The sequence below is a fragment of the Pseudophryne corroboree genome, chromosome 7 (genome assembly GCF_028390025.1).
Source record: "Pseudophryne corroboree isolate aPseCor3 chromosome 7, aPseCor3.hap2, whole genome shotgun sequence".
Classification (NCBI taxonomy): Eukaryota; Metazoa; Chordata; class Amphibia; order Anura; family Myobatrachidae; genus Pseudophryne; species Pseudophryne corroboree.
Window position 1 is genome coordinate 232324284 of NC_086450.1, and position 24527 is coordinate 232348810.

The 24527-nt window shown below is 45.5% G+C and overlaps 1 protein-coding gene across 1 annotated transcript in view; it reads right to left on the reverse strand.

Moving 5' to 3' along the window:
* Positions 1-24527, reverse strand: part of GLI2 (GLI family zinc finger 2) — a 315208-nt gene that overhangs the window by 43445 nt on the left and 247236 nt on the right. Inside the window, exon 5 of the mRNA XM_063934031.1 lies at positions 7215-7406. Within this exon, the coding sequence (XP_063790101.1) occupies positions 7215-7406 (192 nt within the window). The remainder of the gene's footprint in view (positions 1-7214; positions 7407-24527) is intronic.

A 24527-nucleotide genomic window follows, 5' to 3' on the forward strand; every position in this document is an offset into this window, starting at 1 on the left:
TCACATAGAAAATCACCCACACGGTAAAATGGCAACACTAAAAAATACCCAAATGGAAAAATGCCCACATACACTAATTTTCACAAACTGTTATTAATAATAATATTGCCAACATTGGTAAAGTCAAAAACAGTAGTCAGACAGTAATGATAAATTGACAAACCATGTTGGCAGTGTTGTTATGCCAACTAAAGTGAGGCCGACAGAGCTATGTTGCTCTTCATGTCCTGACGCTCTAGTGCGTCCTGTACCTGACTGCGGGAAATGACTAGCGATCAATCATAATTTTTTTAAATTGACTGAAGTCTCCCGCCTTGAAAGGGAAGCAAGGGTCACAATGAGGAGAGATGGACCTGCAAAGGGCTCATCTGCGATGCACATCTCATAGTGTGGCTGGCCACAGGGTAGGGACCAGTCTCCATAAAGCACAGAAGTTGCCCAATCATGCCAGTGAAGGTGAAGGGCCTCCTACTCCAGCTGGACTGCCTCCTTTTCTATATATGATGGCCAGCAGCATGTCTGCTGGTGTACTGTAATGTGTCAGTGTGACTCATTTTTAGTACTTAACTGGCCTGTATCAGGCCAGCCAATGGCCCCTTTATTGTGGTGTGCTCCGATGCACTGCACTGGCTGCACCACCACTAGTTCCACCACTGATTCTTGTACATTACTCCAGTGGAATGTCAGCAGCCAGGGCACTCTACTAAAGTCTCTCCCTCACCATTGTCCCTTGCCAGAGAAATTTCTACTGTAGTCTGCTATCAAGTGACAGCCGCCATTGCTATTCGCTCTCCACAGTTTCCAGTCTGCTCCTGTGTTACTCTCAGCGCCAGTCACCATTGCTCAGCACACACCACAGTTTCCAGTCTGCTCCTGTGTTACTCTCAGCGCCACTCACCATTGCTGAGCACACACCAGTTTCCAGTCTGCTCCTGTGTTACTCTCAGCGCCAGTCACCATTACTGAGCACACACCACAGTTTCCAGTCTGCTCCTGTGTTACTCTCAGCGCCAGTCACCATTGCTGAGTACACACCACAGTTTCCAGTCTGCTCCTGTGTTACTCTCAGCGCCAGTCACCATTGCTGAGCACACACCACAGTTTCCAGTCTGCTCCTGTGTTACTCTCAGCGCCAGTCACCATTGCTCAGCACACACCACAGTTTCCAGTCTGCTCCTGTGTTACTCTCAGCGCCAGTCACCATTGCTGAGCACACACCAGTTTCCAGTCTGCTCCTGTGTTACTCTCAGCGCCAGTCACCATTACTGAGCACACACCACAGTTTCCAGTCTGCTCCTGTGTTACTCTCAGCGCCAGTCACCATTGCTGAGTACACACCACAGTTTCCAGTCTGCTCCTGTGTTACTCTCAGCGCCAGTCACCATTGCTGAGCACACACCACAGTTTCCAGTCTGCTCCTGTGTTACTCTCAGCGCCAGTCACCATTGCTGAGCACACACCACAGTTTCCAGTCTGCACCTGTGTCTCTCAGCGCCAGTCACCATTGCTGAGCACACACCACAGTTTCCAGTCTGCTCCTGTGTTACTCTCAGCGCCACTCACCATTGCTATGCACACACCAGTTTCCAGTCTGCTCCTGTGTTACTCTCAGCGCTAGTCACCATTGCTGAGCACACACCACAGTTTCCAGTCTGCTCCTGTGTTACTCTCAGCGCCAGTCACCATTGCTGAGCACACACCACAGTTTCCAGTCTGCTCCTATGTTACTCTCAGCGCCACTCACCATTGCTGTGCACTCTCTATAGTTTCCATTGTGCGCTGATACCGGATAACAACTGTTCTTACATCTGCCCTTTAATTATTTGTCTATTACTACCCAGTTTTGTGGTTACTTGCAAGTCAGTGAGTGTAAATGTAATAATACACTGCTCAAAAAAATAAAGGGAACACAAAAATAACACATCCTAGATCTGAATGAATGAAATATCTTATTAAATACTTTGTTCTTTACATAGTTAAATGTGCTGACAACAAAATCACACACAAATTATCAATGGAAAGCAAATTTATTGACCCATGGAGGTCTGGATTTGGAGTCACACTCAAAATTAAAGTGGAAAAACACACTACAGGCTGATCCAACTTTGATGTAATGTCCTTAAAACAAGTCAAAATGAGGTTCAGTAGTGTGTGTTGCCTCCACGCGCCTGTATGACCTCCCTACAATGCCTGGGCATGCTCCTGATGAGGTGGCGGATGGTCTCCTGAGGGATCTCCTCCCAGACCTGGACTAAAGCATCCGCCAACTCCTAGACAGTCTGTGGTGCAATGCGGCGTTGGTGGATGGAGCGAGACATGATATCCCAGATGTGCTCAATTGGATTCAGGTCTGGGGAACGGGCGGGCCAGTCCATAGCATCAATGCCTTCGTCTTGCAGGAACTGTTGACACACTCCAGCCACATGAGGTCTAGCATTGTCTTGCATTAGGAGGAACCCAGGGCCAACCGCACCAGCATATGGTCTCACAAGGGGTCTGAGTATCTCATCTCGGTACCTAATGGCAGTCAGGCTACCTCTGGCGAGCACATGGAGGGCTGTGCGGCCCCCCAAAGAAATGCCACCCCACACCATTACTAACCCACTGCCAAACTGGTCATGCTGCAGGATGTTGCAGGCAGCAGAACGTTCTCCTTGGCGTCTCCAGACTCTGTCACGTCTGTCACATGTGCTCAGTGAGAACCTGCTTTCATCTGTGAAGAGCACAGGGCGCCAGTGGCGAATTTGCCAATCTTGGTGTTCTCTGGCAAATGCCAAACGTCCTGCACGGTGTTGGTCTGTAAGCACAACCCCCACCTGTGGACGTCGGGCCCTCATACCACCCTCATGGAGTCTGTTTCTGATCGTTTGAGTAGACACATGCACATTTGTGGCTTGCTGGAGGTCATTTTGCAGGGCTCTGGCAGTGGTCCTCCTGTTCCTCCTTGCACAAAGGTAGGGGTCCTGCTGCTGGGTTGTTGCCCTCCTAAGGCCTCTTCCACGTCTCCTGATGTACTGGCCTGTCTCCTGGTAGCGCCTCCATGCTCTGGAGACTACGCTGACAGACACAGCAAACCTTCTTGCCACAGCTCTCATTGATGTGCCATCCTGGAAGAGCTGCACTACCTGAGCCACTTGTGTGGGTTGTAGACTCCGTCTCATGCTACCACTAGAGTGAAAGCACCGCCAGCTTTCAAAAGTGACCAAAACATCTGGCAGAAAGCATAGGAGCTGAGAAGTGGTCTGTGGTCACCACCTGCAGAACAACTCCTTTATTGGGGGTGTCTTGCTAATTGCCTATAATTTCCACCTGTTGTCTATTCCATTTGCACAACAGCATGTGAAATTGATTGTCAATCAGTGTTGCTTCCTAAGTGGACAGTTTGATTTCACAGAAGTGTGATTGACTTGGAGTTACATTGTGTTGTTTAAATCAGTGGTTCTCAAACTCGGTCCTCAGGACCCTACACAGTGCATGTTTTGCAGGTAACCCAACAGGTGCACAGGTGTATTAATTACTCACTGACACATTTTAAAAGGTCCACAGGTGGAGCTAATTATTTCACTTGTGATTTTATGAGGAGACCTGGAAAACATGCACTGTGTGGGGTCCTGAGGACCGAGTTTGAGAACCTGTGGTTTAAGTGTTCCCTTTATTTTTTTGAGCAGTGTATTTATTCATGGATGCAGTGACTGAGGCTGCTGAAGGGAGCACTGACAGTGGCACAGGCCAATCAATAGCTCATTTAGTTACTATCCCCACTCCTCCCATAGACATGTCAAAGCACAAAATCTGCGTGGTCTGGCAGTGAGTACTCCTTTACACGCCATCGCCATAAAGGACACTTTAGCTACTTATTCCTGACCCCTGAAGTGGCGTGGAGAGGAGATCCCCTGAGAACATTCCTTTTGGGAAAGCACGTTGGTAGCCAGAGTTGTAAGATGCTATCCTGATTCCCGGGATGCCAAATATAGAGTAGAGGTCAGATGTATGAATTTTATCTTTTAATCTTTTCTCAGTTCCAGATGAGAGAACATTAACCCATTATATGGATAAATTGTGACAATTACAACATAAACTGCATGATTGCCATTTTATTTATATTTACACTGATCTGCAGTCCTAAACTACAAGTACATGTGACTTTGCTGCAATTCAAATGCTGCATAAAAAATGCATCCAAAGATTCTTCTTTCCAATATATTTTGCATTGATCTCAAAAAAAAAATTCAGTTCACAGAAAGACTGTTAGCAATGTCATGTTCCTGTGTTGTGCCTCCTGGCTGGAAACACATGCCTGGACAGGTAGAGAACACCTAATTACGGAGAGCAGACTCTCACAGACTGCAAGGCTGACTGTAGAAAAAAATATGTCTTTGGAGGAGGAAGAGGCTTAATAAAAGTAAAACATTGTACACATCATCTGAACTCACATTTTCCATCTGCAGATCTGGGGTTTTAGTGCTGTAATTCTCGCCCTGCTAATGTTATTGTAAATAATAATTGATATGACAATTAAAGTAAACTGCGGCCTATCCGCTCATTGGCAAGTAATCATCCCAGGCATGTGACACACATGAGAGGTATCCAAAAAACGAGGAGGTCATGTGAGGCCTCCAGGAATCCTCCCTTATGTACGGAGACACAGCAGAACAGCACAGAAGCCACTGCAGTAATGAAGAGGCCTCTACCAGTCTCGCGCAAGACAGCAGCTCATATCAACCTCATGACAGGGCCCTATATAAAAAACCTATGGTGTTTATTCCAGTCCCAAACACTTGTCTTTATTAGTAGGCCATTTAATTATTTTATAGGATAAGACATTAGCTATGGTCAAAACATGGACCAGTCGCCTGTATCATTTTCTGGGGGTCATTCAGGTGCGATCGGATTTACTATCACTGCTGCTCATGCTCCGTAGCTGAGCATATGTATTCTGCATTTATTTCCGACAAGCACACGGCTACATTGTATGTAACTCTGCATCAGTTCCTGAGGGTGTAACATTTTCACTAAAGGATATTTGTATTAACAACAGACAAACCCTATAAGACTACGATCAGTCTTCAGACATGCAGGGGGACGCCCAGCACAGGGCTAGCCTGCCCCGCATGTCAGGCCCTTCCCCCCCTTAAGTACAAAAGCATCGCACAGCGGCGATGCATTTGTACTGGAAGAGTAGCTCCCCACCAGCGCAGCTCCTGCACGCTGGCAGGGAGCACTCGTCGCTGCACGGGTTGCAGCAGCTGCGTGTGATGTCACGCAGCTGCTGCGGCCCGCCCCAACGGTCCGGGCAGGCCTGCATTGTCTGGATCGTGCCTTCTAAACGCCGCCGGCCCGCCCAGCGACCGCAGTCAGAGGCGATCGCAGGGCTAAGACAGACGTCGGCTGTCTAGCATGCGCCAGCGCACTGAGGCACCGGCGCATGCGCAGTTCAGACCTGATCGCTACTGTGCGAAAACACACAGCAGCGATCAGGTCTGAATTAGCCCCTTAGTGCTACATTAGCAGCTAGTAAAATATATTACCAGTATGCCACTCCCCCATGGCCGGTTCCTTGCAGAGCTGTTTTGCCGGGACTCCTTTATTCTTAGAGTCCTGGCCTAAAAGGTGAAGGGGTCGTGGGGAATTACAGAGTCCCCAGTGGGGTGACAACTTAGTTAAATATCAGATTTAATGCATAAAGGTATCACTTGCATGTGTCTATTCTATGAAGTTTACATTATATATGTACTGATGAGCCGATGGATTGCAATGGTCCAATTACAGCTGGGGAAACAATAACTAAACATATTTCCGACCTATTTTAAGCACACAGAAACGTCACTTTTAAAACGTAACTGACTCCTGATAATCAGTCCCAGAAATGTGCAAATAATTAATTCAGCATTTTGCCTGTTTTCCTTTAAGCGAGAAAAAAAAGTCAGCCTCCGAGCCTGATTAGAGCCAGCAGATGATGACAGGGTGACCAGTAGACGGCTAATCTGATCGGTCCTTATGAAAACACTGCAGCCTATGTCCCAGGCAAAGGGTAACCAAAGCCAGGAGAGAACATCAGGATGCAATTAACAGCGTTCCCTAACAATACAAAACACTGTGTGTGGAGGGGGCTTCCTGGGCTGAGCGATCATAGCGTGACCGCTCCGCTATCATGATGAATACTCAGCTAAAAACGTAACATTTTGCCACAAATTTTCTGCGCAGAAAGTCAAAGTCTCCTGTGATGGTGACTGGAGTACGAGGGGTTAACAGGTGATGCTGTAAAGTGATGAAAGCAGGTGTTACCTGGAACTCGAGAACATCTCTGGGATTTAAATCATTTAACAAAGAAACTTGATTCTCAAAGAAATAAATACATCCTTCCATCACATGTCATCTTAAAACAATAAAGAGCCCAACATGTTAAACAACTCTAAAATCTCTTTATAAAATTATGTACAATTCTAGGATATAGTAGAGGCGAGCATATAAACTTCAGTTGTCTATATACACTGAGGGGTCACAGAGAATACACTTCTTTCTCTAGTGCATGAAATGTACTGAACTCTCTGCTCATACAGGATAATATTTCCTGCACTCCCAGTAACATAATAACAACACAGACATTTACAGCTAATTGTATAATTTACCACCTCTGTGATCAAACATTCATATAGAATATAGAGACTGTCTGATGTTATATAGAGAGTTCCTGACTTTGTATAGTTAGACACGCTATCTATAATATCATGCGCTCTACATAGAGTGTCCGATGTACTACTGTATATAGTCTAATATAATATATATAGAGTGTTTGATGTTATAGAGCGTGTCTGATGACATACATAGAGCAGGTCATAAAAAATGTCAACATTCAATCTTGACATTGCCAGAATGACAACTGTGTGAATGACGACAGTCGGCATATTTTTCATGTCGTTAAGCCCTAGCATTAACTGTACTCTTATAGCCAACTAACCTATACCCTAACTGCAGCCTCACCCTAACATAAGTGGTCGACATTTACAGTGAATGTCGAACATAAGTAAAGAAATTTGCTAAAGTCTAAAATTCGGGGAAATTTTGTAGCAGTTGTTTTCTGCTCCATGTGACCTTGCTTTAGTTCTCCCAGATATACATATGACACCATTCTGACTATAAAGGAACAACTACACAAAAGCAAACAAACAAGAAATCTGGATGCAGCACTGGCACCCTGGCATAAAATAACTTACCATCCATGGGTGTCAGATAATCGTGCAGGTGGCTTGGAGGGCCCACTGCTCCACTTTGCAAGAGGAGCTCACCATAAGGACTTGGGTGACTTGCCAAGAGCGTCATCTGGTGGTAGTAATCAGCAGGGTTGACGCCAGGTGGTGGGGGAGCAATGCCAAAGATGCCCCTTTCTTTTAAGTGCTCATGGGCCACTGTGGGAAAAGACAGCAGAATTACTTGATGACTCTCCATCCTACCGTCACCATTTGGAAGCACTCAGTGAGGTTAATAAGTGGTGGTTGAGATTTTTAGGCAGACAAAAGATTACAGGATGCTGGATAATTCCCCCATTTTTTATCACAGAAATGTTAAGCCGATCACTACTTTTAGGCTTTTTATTTAATGAGAACTTGACATTCACAGTTACGTTTGTTTTCCCAACATCTACAAAGACCAGATGTTGATTACAAGGGAAAGATACGTAAAGAAAAGAACGACTGAATCAAAAGGCAATTCTGATTGTGGAAAAAAAATCACATAACCACTCACGATTTCTATGTTGTTTCATTGCTGTTTTAATGTTGAAAACAATCTACAATTAGATGGCAACCACAACAGGAGAATCCGCACAGAATAAAGTGATGCAGCATCCATGTAACAACTGGCATTAAACCACGCATGTACCGAAAATGGCAAAAGCTATTGGCCAGAATACTGTGCAGGGCTAAAACTGAAAGGAAAATGTATGCATATATACAGTAAATATGTGTGTGTGTGTGTGTGTGTGTGTGGGGGGTTTACTGCATTTTTCCCCCTTCAAATAATAGATATTTTATTTAATTCTATACCTTTTTTATTGCTTTTGAACATCTCGGTATACAGCATTCATATAGGAACAGTTATCACAAAAACACTGACACAAGATAATTGACAGTGGAAGCCGCATTTGCTGTTACAATGTTACTTATAATTTTCTTTATGCAATGCTTTGGCTGACTTGCAGGCTATAAAGAGTCATGGGAAAAAAAGAGAGAAAAAAAAATATGCAATTTTCTGCTAATTTTAATAAATTGATTTTATTATATTGTTGCACAACCTACAGTTTCCATTGCTGTCTCCTGTATCAGTTATGGGATAATAGGAAGCATGAAGCAGTGATTTACTGTGAATCCCACCGAACCCTTCTACATCCAGAGAGCATGAAAGTTCTCCTATTTCTGTCCGTTGTATAAACACCCTTATTAATGTCTCAACCGCTCCCCGTGATGCTGAAACAAGACACATGGAGCTTGAGAGCTGCTGGACGCAACTAGTCTCGGCGTCTGGCTCCATGAATACCAACGTTTCGCCAGAGCCTATTATAGAAGTTCTCACAGCTGCAAATCCTCAAAACTACACCCGGAGCTTAGAGGAAGAAAAAGCGGGATTGGGAGGAAAAATAAATAATTATTGTCAACCTCTGTCCAATTTCATTGAAGGGGAAAATGTTCAAGGCTGCAAACATGGACGAAGTCTCATAGTCAATAATGGGATATGCTGAGATGTGAGCATTAGATGCAATGTCTAAATCCCCAGTAGAAGTCTCAGGTTCCAGAATATTTGGTAAAAGTGGAGTCATATGAAGATAAACTCTCAAATTTCTAGTAAATCTTCTTTGTGAAAAAATGTATATGTATATATATATATATATATATATATATATATATATACACACACAATGTATATATGCTGCCCAGTTAACTCCTTTTCTGCCATGCGGGTAATTGTACCCTATACTTGCACTGGTGGTGACAGGTGAGATGAGAATGATTAGGCAAGAACTTCTCACAAGCTTCTGAATAGGTCCTTTGTGTGACTAAAATGTGTATTTACCCTCTACAGACCTAGCTCCCCCTTCTCCTGTGTAACGGGCCCTGGACTAGGTGTGTGAATTCCTGAATTTACTAGGATTAGAGGAACATTACTCTACATTCTGTCTTGACACACCTGGATTAATACTGTGTTCGAATGAAAGAATCCACACCCAGTGGTAGCATCCCATACGGGACCTGAAGAGAATATTCTAAACCACAATTTCACAAAAGACAGAGGTTTCGAGTAATGCTTCTATAAAGACTTTCTATAACTCTAGCACCATTTTCCCAGTATACTGTAGCTCTGATTCTTGTTACTCCAAATGTTTAAAAGTATTTCATAGATTTTAATCTCCTGATGCATCCAAATTTAAAAAATTGGATAGTGGTACTAGCAACTAGTTCTTTTGCATGTTTAAAATCATGGAGATGGTTTATATAAATAAAAGTAAATCTGTGGGTTTTGTGTTTAAAAAATTGGATCCACTTTTATTTTAAAAGTTTCAGGGTGAGTACACAGTAGAATGATGGCAAATCGTCCTGATGGTTCAGGTTGAAGGGGATTCGGCCCGAACCATGTGAGATTGGCCATACACAGTGGGCGATGTAATGAGTGATGGAATAATATCTTGTTCCGTCCTTCATTACACTGTGCAGCGCCACCGACTGGAAGATGTCACATGTGACCCGTGGGAGCGCACAATCATGCATACACATTAGGAACTATGTACAATTTGCTGTTACAATACGGCAAATCAAGCCGAAACTTGCCTAGCATGTACCAACCTTTTAGAGTCCAAAACTTTACATAAAAACATAGAATTTGACGGCAGATAAGAACCACTTGGCCCATCTAGTCTACCCCGTTTTTACCATATTTTTACCTTAAATCTTATTTGATCCTTATTTATTTGTAAGGCTATCCTTATGCTTATCCCATACATGTTTAAATTGTTGTACTGTCTTAGCCTCTACTCCCTCTGATGGGAGGCTATTCCACTTGTCCACTACCCCTTTCTGTGAAGTAGTTTTTCCTCAAATTTTCCCTGAACCTACCTCCAGTTTCAGTGCATGTCCTCATGTTCTAACTCTTCTCTTCATTTGAAGAATGTTTCCATCGTGGACTTTGTTAAATCCCTTGATATACAATATTTGAAAGCTTCTATCATGTCCCCCTTTTCTGCTCCAAAATATATGTATTGAGATTTTTTTAGTCTTTCTGGGTATGTTTTGTCATGTAGGCCATGCACCATTTTAGTTGCCCTACTTTGTACAGTCTCTAATATATTAATATCCTTCCGAAGATTTGGCCTCCAGAATTGAACACAGTATTCTAGATGAGACCGTGCCAATGACCTATACCAGGCATGTCCAAACTGCGGCCCTCCAGCTGTTGTGAAACTACATATCCCAGCATGCCCTGACACAGTTTTGCTGTCAGAGAATGCTAAAGCTGTGTCAGGGCATGCTGGGATGTGTAGTTTCTCAACAGCTGGAGGGCCGCAGTTTGGACATGCCTGACCTATACAGTGGTATTAATACTTCTTTCTTTCTGCTGCTGATTTCTCTCCCTATGAAACCAAGCATCTCACTAGCCTTCCTCATTGCTTTGTTATATTGCTTACCTGTCTTTAAGTCACCTGAAATAGTGACTCTTAGATCCCTTTCCTCCTCAGTAGATTCCAGTATAGTGCAATTAATACTATTGGATTTTTGAGACCCAAGTGCATGATTTTGCATTTTTTGCCATTAAACTGTAATTGCCACACTCTTGACCATTCCTCTAGTCTACCTAGATCCTCAATCATTTGTTTTACCCCTCCTGGTGTGTCTACCATGTTGCATACCTTTGTGTCATCTGCAAATAGGCATACTTTCCCTTTAATGCCATTTGCAATGTCACCAATAAAGATATTAAAAAGCACTGGTCCGAAGTATAGATCCCTGGGGTGCTCCACTGGTAACATTTCCCTCCTGTGAATGCACTCCATTTACTACAACTCTCTGTTTTCTATCCTGCAACCAAGATCTTATTCATTCAACCATCTTAGTATCCAATCCCAAGCTTTCAAGTTTATTTAGCAGTCTGCGAGGGGTGTAGTCATGTGACTGGCGGTCGAGATCCTGCCAGTCACTATACAGATGCTGGAATCTCTGGCCAGACTGAGAGTCGGCATGCCAACTAACAGGGACTATTCCGACTCGTGTGGGAATAGAACATGTGGGAAAGTGTCAATAGCCTTACTAAAGACTAGATAAGCTTTATCTATGGCTCCACCTTTATCTATTACTTTAATCACACAGCCAAAAAAGTAAATAAGGTTTGTTTGACATGATCTCCCCCACGGGAATCCATGCTGTTTGGGATCCTGTAAATTGCTGGTTTTAGATAATCTACAACTCTTTCATTTAAGAGTTTTTCCATCAATTTCCCTGCTACTGATATAAGGCTCACTGGTCGGTAGTTGCTTGCCTCTTCCTTGCTTCCACTTTTGTGCAGTGGGACTTTATTCGCTCTTTCTAGTCCTCTGGAATTACTCCTGTAGCAAGTGAATGGTTGAATAAATAAGATTTTACTCACCGGTAAATCTATTTCTCGTAGCCCGTAGTGGATGCTGGGAACTCCGTAAGGACCATGGGGAATAGCGGCTCCGCAGGAGACTGGGCACAACTAAAGAAAGCTTTAGGTCACCTGGTGTGCACTGGCTCCTCCCACTATGACCCTCTTCCAAGCCTCAGTTAGGACACTGTGCCCGGACGAGCTGACATAATAAGGAAGGATTTTGAATCCCGGGTAAGACTCATACCAGCCACACCAATCACACCGTATAACTCGTGATACTATACCCAGTTAACAGTATGAATATAACTGAGCCTCTCAACAGATGGCTCAACAATAACCCTTTAGTTAGGCAATAACTATATACAAGTATTGCAGACAATCCGCACTTGGGATGGGCGCCCAGCATCCACTACGGACTACGAGAAATAGATTTACCGGTGAGTAAAATCTTATTTTCTCTGACGTCCTAGTGGATGTTGGGAACTCCGTAAGGACCATGGGGATTATACCAAAGCTCCCAAACGGGCGGGAGAGTGCGGATGACTCTGCAGCACCGAATGAGAGAACTCCAGGTCCTCCTCAGCCAGGGTATCAATTTTGTAGAATTTAGCAAACGTGTTTGCCCCTGACCAAGTTGCAGCTCGGCAAAGTTGGAAAGCCAAGACCCCTCGGGCAGCTGCCCAAGATGAGCCCACCTTCCTTGTGGAATGGGCTTTTACATATTTTGGCTGCGGTAGTCCAGCCGCAGAATGCGCCAGCTGAATTGTGCTACAAATCCAGCGAGCAATAGTCTGCTTAGAAGCAGGAGCACCCAGTTTGCTGGGTGCATACAGGATAAACAGCGAGTCAGTTCTCCTGACTCTAGCCGTCCTGGAAACATAATTTTTCAAGGCCCTGACTACGTCCAGTAACCTGGAATCCTCCAAGTCCCTAGTTGCCGCAGGCACTACAATAGGTTGGTTCAAGTGAAAAGCTGATACCACCTTAGGGAGAAACTGGGGACGAGTCCTCAATTCTGCCCTATCCATATGGAAAATCAGATAAGGACTTTTATATGACAAAGCCGCCAATTCTGATACACGCCTGGCCGAAGCCAAGGCCAATAACATGACCACTTTCCGCGTGAGATATTTTAGATCCACGGTTTTTAGTGGCTCACACCAATGTGATTTTAAGAAACTCAACACCACGTTGAGAACCCAAGGTGCCACTGGAGGCACAACCGGGGGCTGAATATGCAGCACTCCTTTTACAATGTCTGAACTTCAGGTACTGAAGCTAGTTCTTTCTGGAAGAAAATCGACAGAGCCGAGATCTGTACCTTAATGGAGCCTAATTTTAGGCCCATAGACACTCCTGCTTGTAGGAAATGCAGAAATCGACCTAGTTGAAATTCCTCTGTTGGGGCCTTTTTTGGCCTCACACCAAGCAACATATTTCCGCCATATGCGGTGATAATGTTTTGCAGTTACATCTTTCCTGGCTTGAATCAGCGTAGGAATGACTTCCTCCGGAATGCCCTTTTCCTTTAGGATCCGGCGTTCAACCGCCATGCCGTCAAAACGTAGCCACGGTAAGTCTTGGAACAGACAGGGCCCCTGCTGCCGCAGGTCCTGTCTGAGCGGCAGAGGCCATGGGTCCTCTGATATAATTTCTTGAAGTTCTGGGTACCAAGCTCTTCTTGGCCAATCCGGAACCACGAGTATCGTTCTTACTCCTCGCCTTCCTATTATTCGCAGTACCTTTTGTATGAGAGGCAGAGGGGGGAACACATAAACCGACTGGTACACCCACGGTGTTACCAGAGCGTCCACAGCTATCGCCTGAGGGTCCCTTGACCTGGCGCAATATCTTTTATAGCTTTTTGTTGAGGCGGGACGCCATCATGTCCACCTGTGGCCTTTCCCGATGGTGTACAATCCTTTGGAAGACTTCTGGATGAAATCCCCACTCTCCCGGGTGGAAGTCGTGTCTGCTGAGAAGATCTTCTTCCCAGTCGTCCACTCCGGGAATGAACACTGCTGACAGTGTTAACACATGATTTTCCGCCCATCGGAGAATCCTTGTGGGTTCTGCCATCGCCATCCTGCTTCTTGTGCCGCCCCGTTGGTTTACATGGGCGACTGCCGTGATGTTGTCTGATTGGATCAGTACCGGCTGGTTTTGAAGCAGAGGCCTTGCCTGACTCAGGGCATTGTAAATGGCCCTCAGTTCCAGAATATTTATGTGTAGGGAAGTCACCTGACTTGACCAAAGTCCCTGGAAGTTTCTTCCCTGTGTGACTGCCCCCCAGCCTCAAAGGCTGGCATCCATGGTCACTAGGACCTAGTCCTGTATGGCGAACCTGCGGCCCTCTTGAAGATGGGCACTCTGCAGCCACCACAGTAGAGATACCCTGTTTCTTGAAGACAGGGTAATCAGCCGATGCATCTGAAGATGTGATCCGGACCACTTGTCCAACAGGTCCCACTGAAAAGTTCTTGCATGGAACCTACCGAATGGGATTGCTTCGTAGGAAGCTACCATTTTTCCCAGGACTCGCGTGCAATGATGCACCGATACCTGTTTTGGCTTCAGGAGGTCTCTGACTAGAGATGACAGCTCCTTGGCTTTCTCCTCCGGGAGAAACACTTATTTCTGTTCTGTGTCCAGAACCATCCCCAGGAACAGTAGACGTGTCGTAGGAACCAGCTGTGACTTTGGACTGTTTAGAATCCCACCGTGCTGTTGTAGCACTTTCCAAAATAGTGCTACCCCGACTAGCAACTGCTCCTTGGACCTTGCCCTTATAAGGAGATTGTCCAAGTACGGGATAATTAAAACTCCCTTTTTTCGAAGGAGTATCATCATTTCGGCCATTACCTTGGTAAACACCCTCGGTGCCATGTACAGTCCAAACGGCAGTGTCTGGACTTGGTAATGGTAATCCTGTACCACAAATCTGAGGTACTCCTGGTGAGGATGGTAAATGGGGACATGCAGGTAAGCATCCTTGATGTCCCGGGATCCCATGTAATCCCCCTCGTCCAGGCTTGCAATAACCGCCCTGAGCGATTCCATCTTGAACTTGAATTTTTTTATGTATGTGTTCAAGGATTTTAAATATAAAATGGGTCACACCGAACCATGCGGTTTCGGTACCCCAAACCGTGTGGAATAGTAACCCCGTCCTTGTTGAAGTAGGGGCACCTTGAGTATTACCTGCTGGGAATACAGCTTATTAATTGCCTCTAGCGCAGCCTCCCTGCCTGAGGGAGTTGTCGGCAAGGCATATTTGAGGAAACGGCGGGGGGGGAGACATCTCGAATTCCAGCTTGTACCCCTGAAATACTACTTGAATGAAACAGGGATCCACCTGTGAGCGAGCCCACTGATCGCTGAAATTTTTGAGACGGCCCCCCACCGTACCTGGCTACACCTGTGGAGCCCCCGCGTCATGCTGTGGACTCAGAGGAAGCGAGAGAAGAATTTTGATTCTGGGAACAGGCTGACTGGTGCAGCTTTTTCCCTCTTCCCATGTCTCTGTACAGAAAGGAAGCGCCTTTGACCCGCTTGCTTTTCTGAAGCCTAAAGGACTGTACCGGATAATACAGTGCTTTCTTAGTCTGTGAGGAAACCTGAGGTAAAAATATTTCTTCCCAGCTGTTGCTGTGGATACGAGGTCCCAGAGACCATCCCCAAATAATTCCTCACCCTTATAAGGCAGAATCTCTATGCGCCTTTTAAAGTCAGCATCACCTATCCAGTGACAGGTCTCTAATACCCTCCTGACAGAATGGACATTACATTCATTTTGGATGCCAGCCGGCAAAATATCCCTCTGTGCATCCCTCATATATAAGACGACGTCTTTAATATGTTCTTATGTTTGACAGGGTCACCGACCACGCTGCAGCAGCACGATCTGCAGGTCTCAGTCTAGTACCTGAGTTTGTAAATGCAGACTTCAGGATAGCCTCCTGCTTTTTATCAACAGGTACCTTCAAAGTGGCCGTTCCTAAAACGGCAGTGCCACCTTTTTTGACAACCGTGTGAGCGCCTTATCCACCCTAGGGGATATCTCCCAGCGTAACTTATCCTCTGGCGGGAAAGGGTACGCCATCAGTAACTTTTTAGAAATTACCAGTTTCTTATCGGGGGGAACCCACGCTTTTCACACACTTCATTCATTCATCTGATGGGGGAACAAAACACTGCCTGCTTTTTCTCCCCAACATAAAAACCCATTTTTAGAGGGTTAGTGTCAGAAATGTGTAACACATTTTTTTATTTTTTATTTTTTTATTTTTTTTTATTGCCGGGATCAAGTCACGGATGTTCCTAGTGGATTGTGTATATGTCTCAACCTTGTCGACACTGGAGTCAGACTCCGTGTCGACATCTGTGTCTGCCATCTGAGTGAGCGGGCGTTTTTGAGCCCCTGATGGCCTTTGAGACGCCTGGGCAGGCGCGGACTGAGAAGCCGGCTGTCCCACAGCTGTTACGTCATCCACCCTTTATGTAAGGAGTTGACACTGTCGGTTAATACCTTTCACCTAACCATCCACTCTGGTGTCGGCCCCACAGGGGGCGACATCACAATTATCGGCATCTGCTCCGTCACCATATAAGCCTCCTCATTAAACATGTCGACACAGCCGTACCGACACACCGCACACACACAGGGAATGCTCTGACTGAGGACAGGACCCCACAAAGCCCTTTGGGGAGACAGAGAGAGAGTATGCCAGCACACACCAGAGCGCTATATAATGTGGGGATTAACACTATAACTGAGTGAAATTTCCCCAATAGCTGCTTGTATATATAATATTGCGCCTAAATTTAGTGCCCCCCCTCTCTTTTTAACCCTTTGAGCCTGAAAACTACAGGGGAGAGCCTGGGGAGCTTTCTTCCAGCTGCACTGTGAAGAGAAAATGGCGCCAGTGTGTCTGAGGGAGATAGCTCCGCCCCTTTTTCACGGACTTTTCTCCCGCTTTTTTCTGGATTCTGGCAGGGGTATTTACCACATATATAGCCTCTGGGGCTATATATTGTGGTATTTTTGCCAGCCAAGGTGTTTTTATTGCTGCTCAGGGCCCCCCCCCCAAGCGCCCTGCACCCTCAGTGACCGGAGTGTGAAGTGTGTATGAGGAGCAATGGCGCACAGCTGCAGTGCTGTGCGCTACCTTGGTGAAGACTGATGTCTTCTGCCGCCGATTTTCCGGACCTCTTCTTGCTTCTGGCTCTGTAAGGGGGACGGCGGCGCGGCTCCGGGACCGAACACCAAGGCTGGGCCTGCGGTCGATCCCTCTGGAGCTAATGGTGTCCAGTAGCCTAAGAAGCCCAAGCTGGCTGCAAGCAGGCAGGTTCGCTTCTTCTCCCCTTAGTCCCTCGCTGCAGTGAGCCTGTTGCCAGCAGGTCTCACTGAAAATAAAAAACCTAATTCTATACTTTCTTTCTAGAAGCTCAGGAGAGCCCCTAGTGTGCATCCAACCTCGGCCGGGCACAAAATCTAACTGAGGCTTGGAGGAGGGTCATAGTGGGAGGAGCCAGTGCACACCAGGTGACCTAAAGCTTTCTTTAGTTGTGCCCAGTCTCCTGCGGAGCCGCTATTCCCCATGGTCCTTACGGAGTTCCCAGCATCCACTAGGACGTCAGAGAAATTCTGTTAATGGTGTTACCAGCACCCCTTTAAGCTCTTTTAGTATCCTTGGATGTATCCCATCTGGTCCCATTGATTTATCCACTTTCAGCTTTGAGAGTTCTGTTAGTACCTTCTCCTTTGTACATGTACTTGTTTAATTTTTCTGAATATCCCTGCAACTTAACTGTGGCCCCTTCCCCTCTGTTTCAGTAGTAAATACTGAGCAAAAATAATTATTAAGATGATTTGCTATTAGTTTGCTTATTTGTTTGAGGAGAGGCGTTGGGTTTGAGGAGAGGCATTGAAGGTTTGAGGAGAGGCGTTGAACCGGAAGCAGAGGAGAGGCATTGAACCGGAAGCAGTAGTATAGAAGTGCGGGTGTCAGAGCGGGTGCAGTAGTAGTGGGAGACTGCTGCTCCGTGTCCGTGTGTGAGGGAGATTACAGTGAGGGATCGGAGCGGCCAGCGGGAGAGTGAGCTGCCGCTCTGTGTGCATGTGTGTAAGTGAAACCCGCTGTGCAGAGCAGTCGGCAGGAGTGAGTGCTGCTGCTCAAGGGGAGTCTGTGGAAGCCGGTGAAAGGAGCAGAGGCAGGAAGCAGGTGAGCGTTGCTGCTGCTCTCAGTGAGTGTGTGGAACAGCTGAGCCTCTCAAGTGTGTAGGTGGCTGTGCTGCAGGAGATCCAGACAGGCCCACATTCCCCACGGACACGCAAGTATCACTGACGTTACTACACTGCTCAAAAAAATAAAGGGAACACTAAAATAACACATCCTAGATCTGAATTAATTAAATATTCTTATTAAATACTTTGTTCTTTACATAGTTGAATGTGCTGACAACAAAATCACACAAAAATTATCAATGGAAATCAAATTTATTAACCCATGGAGGTCTGGATTTGGAGTCACACTCAAAATTAAAGTGGAAAAACACACTACAAGCTGATCCAACTTTGATGTAATGTCCTTAAAACAAGTCAAAATGAGGCTCAGTAGTGTGTGTGGCCTCCACGTGCCTGTATGACCTCCCTACAACCCACGCAAGTGGCTCAGGTAGTGCAGCTCATCCAGGATGGCACATCAATGCGAGCTGTGGCAAGAAGGTTTGCTGTGTCTGTCAGCGTAGTGTCCAGAGCATGGAGGCGCTACCAGGAGACAGGCCAGTACATCAGGAGACGTGGAGGAGGCTGTAGGAGGGCAACAATTCAGCAGCAGGACCGCTACCTCCGCCTTTGTGCAAGGAGGAACAGGAGGACCACTGCCAGAGCCCTGTAAAATGACCTCCAGCAAGCCACAAATGTGCATGTGTCTACTCAAACGATCAGAAACAGACTCCATGAGGGTGGTATGAGGGCCCCGACGTCCATAGGTGGGGGTTGTGCTTACAGCCCAACACCGTGCAGGACGTTTGGCATTTGCCAGAGAACACCAAGATTGGCAAACGCGCCACTGGCGCCCTGTGCTCTTCACAGATTAAAGCAGGTTCTCACTGAGCACGTGACAGACGTGACAGAGTCTGGAGACGCCAAGGAGAACGTTCTGCTGCCTGCAACATCCTCCAGCATGACCAGTTTGGCAGTGGGTCAGTAATGGTGTGGGGTGGCATTTCTTTAGGGGGCTGCACAGCCCTCCATGTGCTCGCCAGAGGTAGCCTGACTGCCATTAGGTACCGAGATGAGATCCTCAGACCTCTTGTGAGACCATATGCTGGTGCGGTTGGCCCTGGGTTCCTCCTAATGCAAGACAATGCTAGACCTCATGTGGCTGGAGTGTGTCAGCAGTTCCTGCAAGACGACGGCATTGATGCTATGGACTGGCCCGCCTGTTCCCCAGACCTGAATCCAATTGAGCACATCTGGGACATCATGTCTCGCTCCATCCACCAACAGACTGTCCAGGAGTTGGCGGATGCTTTAGTCCAGGTCTGGGAGGAGATCCCTCAGGAGACCATCCGCCACCTCATCAGGAGCATGCCCAGGCGTTGTAGGAGGTCATACAGGCACGTGGAGGCCACACACACTACTGAGCCTCATTTTGACTTGTTTTAAGGACATTACATCAAAGTTGGATCAGCCTGTAGTGTGTTTTTCCACTTTCATTTTGAGTAGTGATGAGCGGATTCGGTTTTACTCGGTTTTAATCGGTTCTCAAAACGGCATCTTATTGGCTATCCAAAACACGTGACATCCGTGAGCCAATAAGATGCCGTTTTGAGAACCGAGTAAAACCGAATCCGCTCATCACTAATTTTGAGTGTGACTCCAAATCCAGACCTCCATGGGTTAATAAATTTGATTTCCATTGATCATTTTTGTGTGATTTTGTTGTCAGCACATTCAACTATGTAAAGAACAAAGTATTTAATAAGAATATTTAATTCATTCAGATCTAGGATGTATTTTAGTGTTCCCTTTATTTTTTTGAGCAGTGTATATTGCATATATACATTATTACACATAGTTTTATCAATTACTGTCCTGTTGCTGAATATTGTTTCTCTTCACAGTTAGGCTATAGTACCATATAGTTTTGCAAAATAGTACTGTTTTTCTGAAGGTAACAGGGAGTTAATTTACAAACAAAATGGGTGGGGCCATGATTGAGAATCTCACTCAGTGCATGTCGTGCAAGATGTATGCGCACCTGGAGCAAGCGGCCCAGTTTGAGTACATCTGCGTGAGGTGTGTGAGAACGGTTGCCCTGGAAGCACAGGTAACTGATCTAGAGCAAACTGTTACGCAACTGAGAGATATTCATAATCTCTAGCAAAGTTTAGAACGGTGGAGAAGTTGCAGGGGGGACACTGCTAGAGAAGGATGAACAGGTAGCCAGTTTGGTCACGTTAGGAAGGAGAAGAAGAGTACGAGACAGGACATCTCTGATCTGCCACACCCCAACAAATTCGCCTGACTGGATGAAGATTCTGAGGATGGCAGTGAGAAAATTATGGAGCTGGAGGAGACTGTTCCCTCTAGCAACCGGACGAGCGGTCCCTCCGGCACAGACGGGGAAAAAGAAAGCGAGGCAGAGCGAGATTAGGGAGGCAAGTGTGTGGCTTAGAGACTGGTGTAGGAAAGAAGTGTTTGTGTTCCTGGAACACTTGGCGAACTTCTCAGTCAGGCGCCATCTTTTTTGTTGCGATGGATTGCATCTGAATGTGGAGGGAGCAGCAGTGCTGGGGGGAAGGATGGTTAGAAGGTTAGATGAGCTTTTAAACTAGATGTCTGGGGGGAGGGATTAGAAAGAAACTACGGGATCATTAGTGAGTGCAGCAAGGGGGGAGATATTAAGTTTTATGGGGGTGGAGAAGGGTAGAGGGAAAGAACAGCAAGAATTGGAAAATCAGGGAATACTAAAGTAAGAAGGGAAAGGATACCAATGAATAGACAAATAGATAAGGGTATTACTAACCTAAAATGTATGCTTGCAAATGCAAGAAGCCTTTCAGGCAAAATGGGGGAATTAGAAATGCTTCTAATGAAGGAACAATACAATATTATAGGTATCACGGAGACATGGTGGGATGATTCCCACAATTGGGTAGCTAACTTGGAGGGTTATACGAGGCGGTGGTGAATGTCTATATGTTAAACCATTTCTAAAACCATACTTAAAGGAGGGTATTTACGAGGGAACTAGAGATATTGTTGAGACATTATGGGTTAAAATTTCTATGGGAAAGAAAAGTACAAAAAAACTGTTAATAGGGGCATGTTATAAACTGCCTGATATTAGTGCGACTGAGGAAACACAAATCTTGATGCAAATCGAAAAAGCTACAGGGCTTGGGGAGGTCCTAATCATTGGGGACTTTAGTTATCCGGACATAAATTGGGCCAATGAATCATGTAATACAGATAGAGGTAAAAGGTTCTTAAATATGCTAAAGGACCACTACTTGTCGCAAATAGTCAAGGAACCAACCAGATTAGGGACTATATTGGACCTGGTACTAACTGGCAACGTGGAGATAATAGCGAATACCGCAGTAGGCGAGACCTTGGGTAACAGTGATCATAATATGATCACATTCGACATTAGCATTTAAAAGCAGCACTCTAAGGGTACAACTATGACTCTTAACTTTAAAAAAGCACATTTTAACATGCTGAAAAATGCACTAAAGGACATAGATTGGGGAACTTTGTTTCAGGGAAAAAACACGGCCGAAATGTGGGATGTTTTTAAAACGATGCTTGACAAATATACCCAAAAGTGCATCCCCTTGGGCATTAAAAATAAGAGTATTAAATTCAAATAATGTGGTTAAACAAAAAGTTAAGGAAGAAATGGATAAAAAGAGGAGAGCATTCAAAGCTGTCAAATCAGACGGGAAGGCAGAGTCATTCCAGTACTACAAGGAATGTAGCTAAAATAGAAAACGAAAAGCAAATCGCTAAGGAGAGCAAAGCTAACCCTAAAATATTCTTTAAGTACATAAATGGTTAGAGGCTAAAAAGAGAGAATATAAGACCATTAAAAAAACAACTGGGATTCCTGATAAATGACGACAATGAAAAAGCTGAAATACTGAACACATTTTTCTCATCAGTGTTTACTAGAGAGGACCAGATTGTGGCATTAGTGAGTAACAATAACAATAGTATTGCTAAAGGCCAATTGTTTAATACTTATCTGTCTGAGGAAGTAGTCCGTGAACGATTAAAAAAAAATTAAGACTAATAAATCTACATTTCCAGATGGCCTACATCCTAGGGTTCTGATGGAGCTAAATGCTGAAATAGCAAGGCCACTGTATCTGATTTTCACTGAGTCACTTAGATCAGGCATGGTACCAAAGGACTGGCGTATAGTCCTGGTTAATATAGACAGGTTAGTCTGACATCAATAGTGGGGAAACTATTGGAAAGTATAGTAAGGGACAACATACAGGACTACTTGGAGAACTCCCATGCTATTAATAAGAACCAGCATGGTTTTGTAAGAAATAGGTCATGCCAAACTAATTTGATTAGCTACTATGAGATAGTAAGCGACACTCTCGACCAGTGTAATGCAATAGATGTGGTTTATCTGGATTTTGCAAAAGCTTTCGACACAGTACCTCACAGGAGGCTGATTTTCAAAGTAAGGGAGTTTGGTATAGCAGACACTATTTGTACATGGCTTGATAACAGGGAACAGCGAGTGGTGATTAATGGGAAGTTTTCTACCTGGACTAAAGTAATTAGTGGAATACTGCAGGGTTCTGTGCTGGGGCCACTATTATTTAATATATTTATTAATGATTTAGGAGAAAGACTAGAAAGTGTACATTTTTGCAGATGATATTAAAATATGTAGGGTAATCAAGTCTGATGTGGAGTCTCTTTAGAGCGATTTATTTAAACTGGAAGTTTGGGCAATGAAATGGTGTATGAGGTTTAATGTGGAAAAATGTACAGTTATGCACTTTGGGCCTAGGAATAAACATGCAACCTACAAATTAAATGGGGAAAAGAATAGGGGAAACTGTATTAAAAAAGGATTTGGGGGTATTCATTGATAGTAGATTTAGCGGCAACACACAATGGTCCTCATTCCGAATTGATTGCACGTAGCAACTTTTTGCTGCTCGTGCGATCAACTTGACGCTGCCTATGTATTTTAGCATAGCAGGGCTACGATCGCTTGTGCAGCCCTGCTATGCTAAAAAAAAGTTTCCTGCAAAACAAGACCAGGGCCAGACCTACTTTTCTGTGCGACGGAACCAGCGACGAAGGTCCCGGGATTGACATCAGACATCCGCCCTCCAAACGCCTGGATCCTCCTCACCACGCCTTGAAAACGGTGAGTATCCGCTCCGGAACACCTCCCGCCTGTCAGTCTTCATGCGATCGCTGCTGCGATCACTTTCTGCGCTGGCGTCGTCGCTGCTCGGCGACCACTGTCGCCGGGCAATGACGCGCATACGCATTGCGGGTACCGTGAAGCCGCAGTCCCAACCCGTTTGCACCGCAGCGAAGAACCGCTACGTGCGAACGGGTCGGAATGACCCCCAATGTCAAAGTGCAGCAACGAAGGCAAATAAGGTGTTAGCATGCATTAAAAGGAGAATTGAGACAAGGGATGCAGCGTAATCCTGTCACTGTACAAATCATTGGTACAGCCACATCCTGAGTATTGTGTACAGGGGTGGCACTTGATATGCCGGCTGTCGGCATCCCGGCGCTTAGCATACCGACACCGGAATCCCGACAGCCGGCATACCGACAACTATTTTCCCTCTTGGGATGTCCACAACACCCCTGGTTGGAGAATAAATAGCGGTAGCGCGCCACGTGCCCGCAGCGAGCCTGTAAGAGGCTCTTTTGCGCTCGTCCCGCTGCCGGTATACTGGCGGTTGGGATCCCTGCGCTGGTATGCTGGCCGCCGGGATCCCAAGCGCTGGCATACCGTAGTACACCCGTGTACAGTTCTGGGCACCACACTATAAAAGAGACACATTAGAACTTAAAAAGGTTCCGAGACAAGCTACCAAATTGATTAAGGGGTTGGAGACACTGGACTAGGAGGAGAGGCTTTCTAGGTTAGCTATGTTTACACTAGAAATGAGACGACTAAGAGGAGATATGATTAATATTTACAAATATATAAAGGGGCAATATGAGGAGCTACACAAAATGCGCAGACACCCGCTAAGGCTTGAGGTGAGGAAATTTCGTACTCCGCGCAGGAAGGGATTCTTCACTGTAAGGCAATTCGAATATGGAATACACTGCAGAGAAGGTTGTAATGGCGGACTGAGTCAATGCGTTTAAAAATGGGTTGGACAAATTCCTAACGGAAAAAATAAGAATTTACTTACCGATAATTCTATTTCTCGTAGTCCGTAGTGGATGCTGGGGACTCCGTCAGGACCATGGGGTTTAGCGGCTCCGCAGGAGACAGGGCACAATAATAAAAGCTTTAGGATCAGGTGGTGTGCACTGGCTCCTCCCCCTATGACCCTCCTCCAAGCCTCAGTTAGGATACTGTGCCCGGACGAGCGTGCATAATAAGGAAGGATATTGAATCCCGGGTAAGACTCATACCAGCCACACCAATCACACCGTACAACCTGTGATCTGAACCCAGTTAACAGTATGATAACAACGAAGGAGCCTCTGAAAAGATGGCTCACAACAAGAATAACCCGATTTTTGTAACAATAACTATGTACAAGTATTGCAGACAATCCGCACTTGGGATGGGCGCCCAGCATCCACTACGGACTACGAGAAATAGAATTATCGGTAAGTAAATTCTTATTTTCTCTAACGTCCTAAGTGGATGCTGGGGACTCCGTCAGGA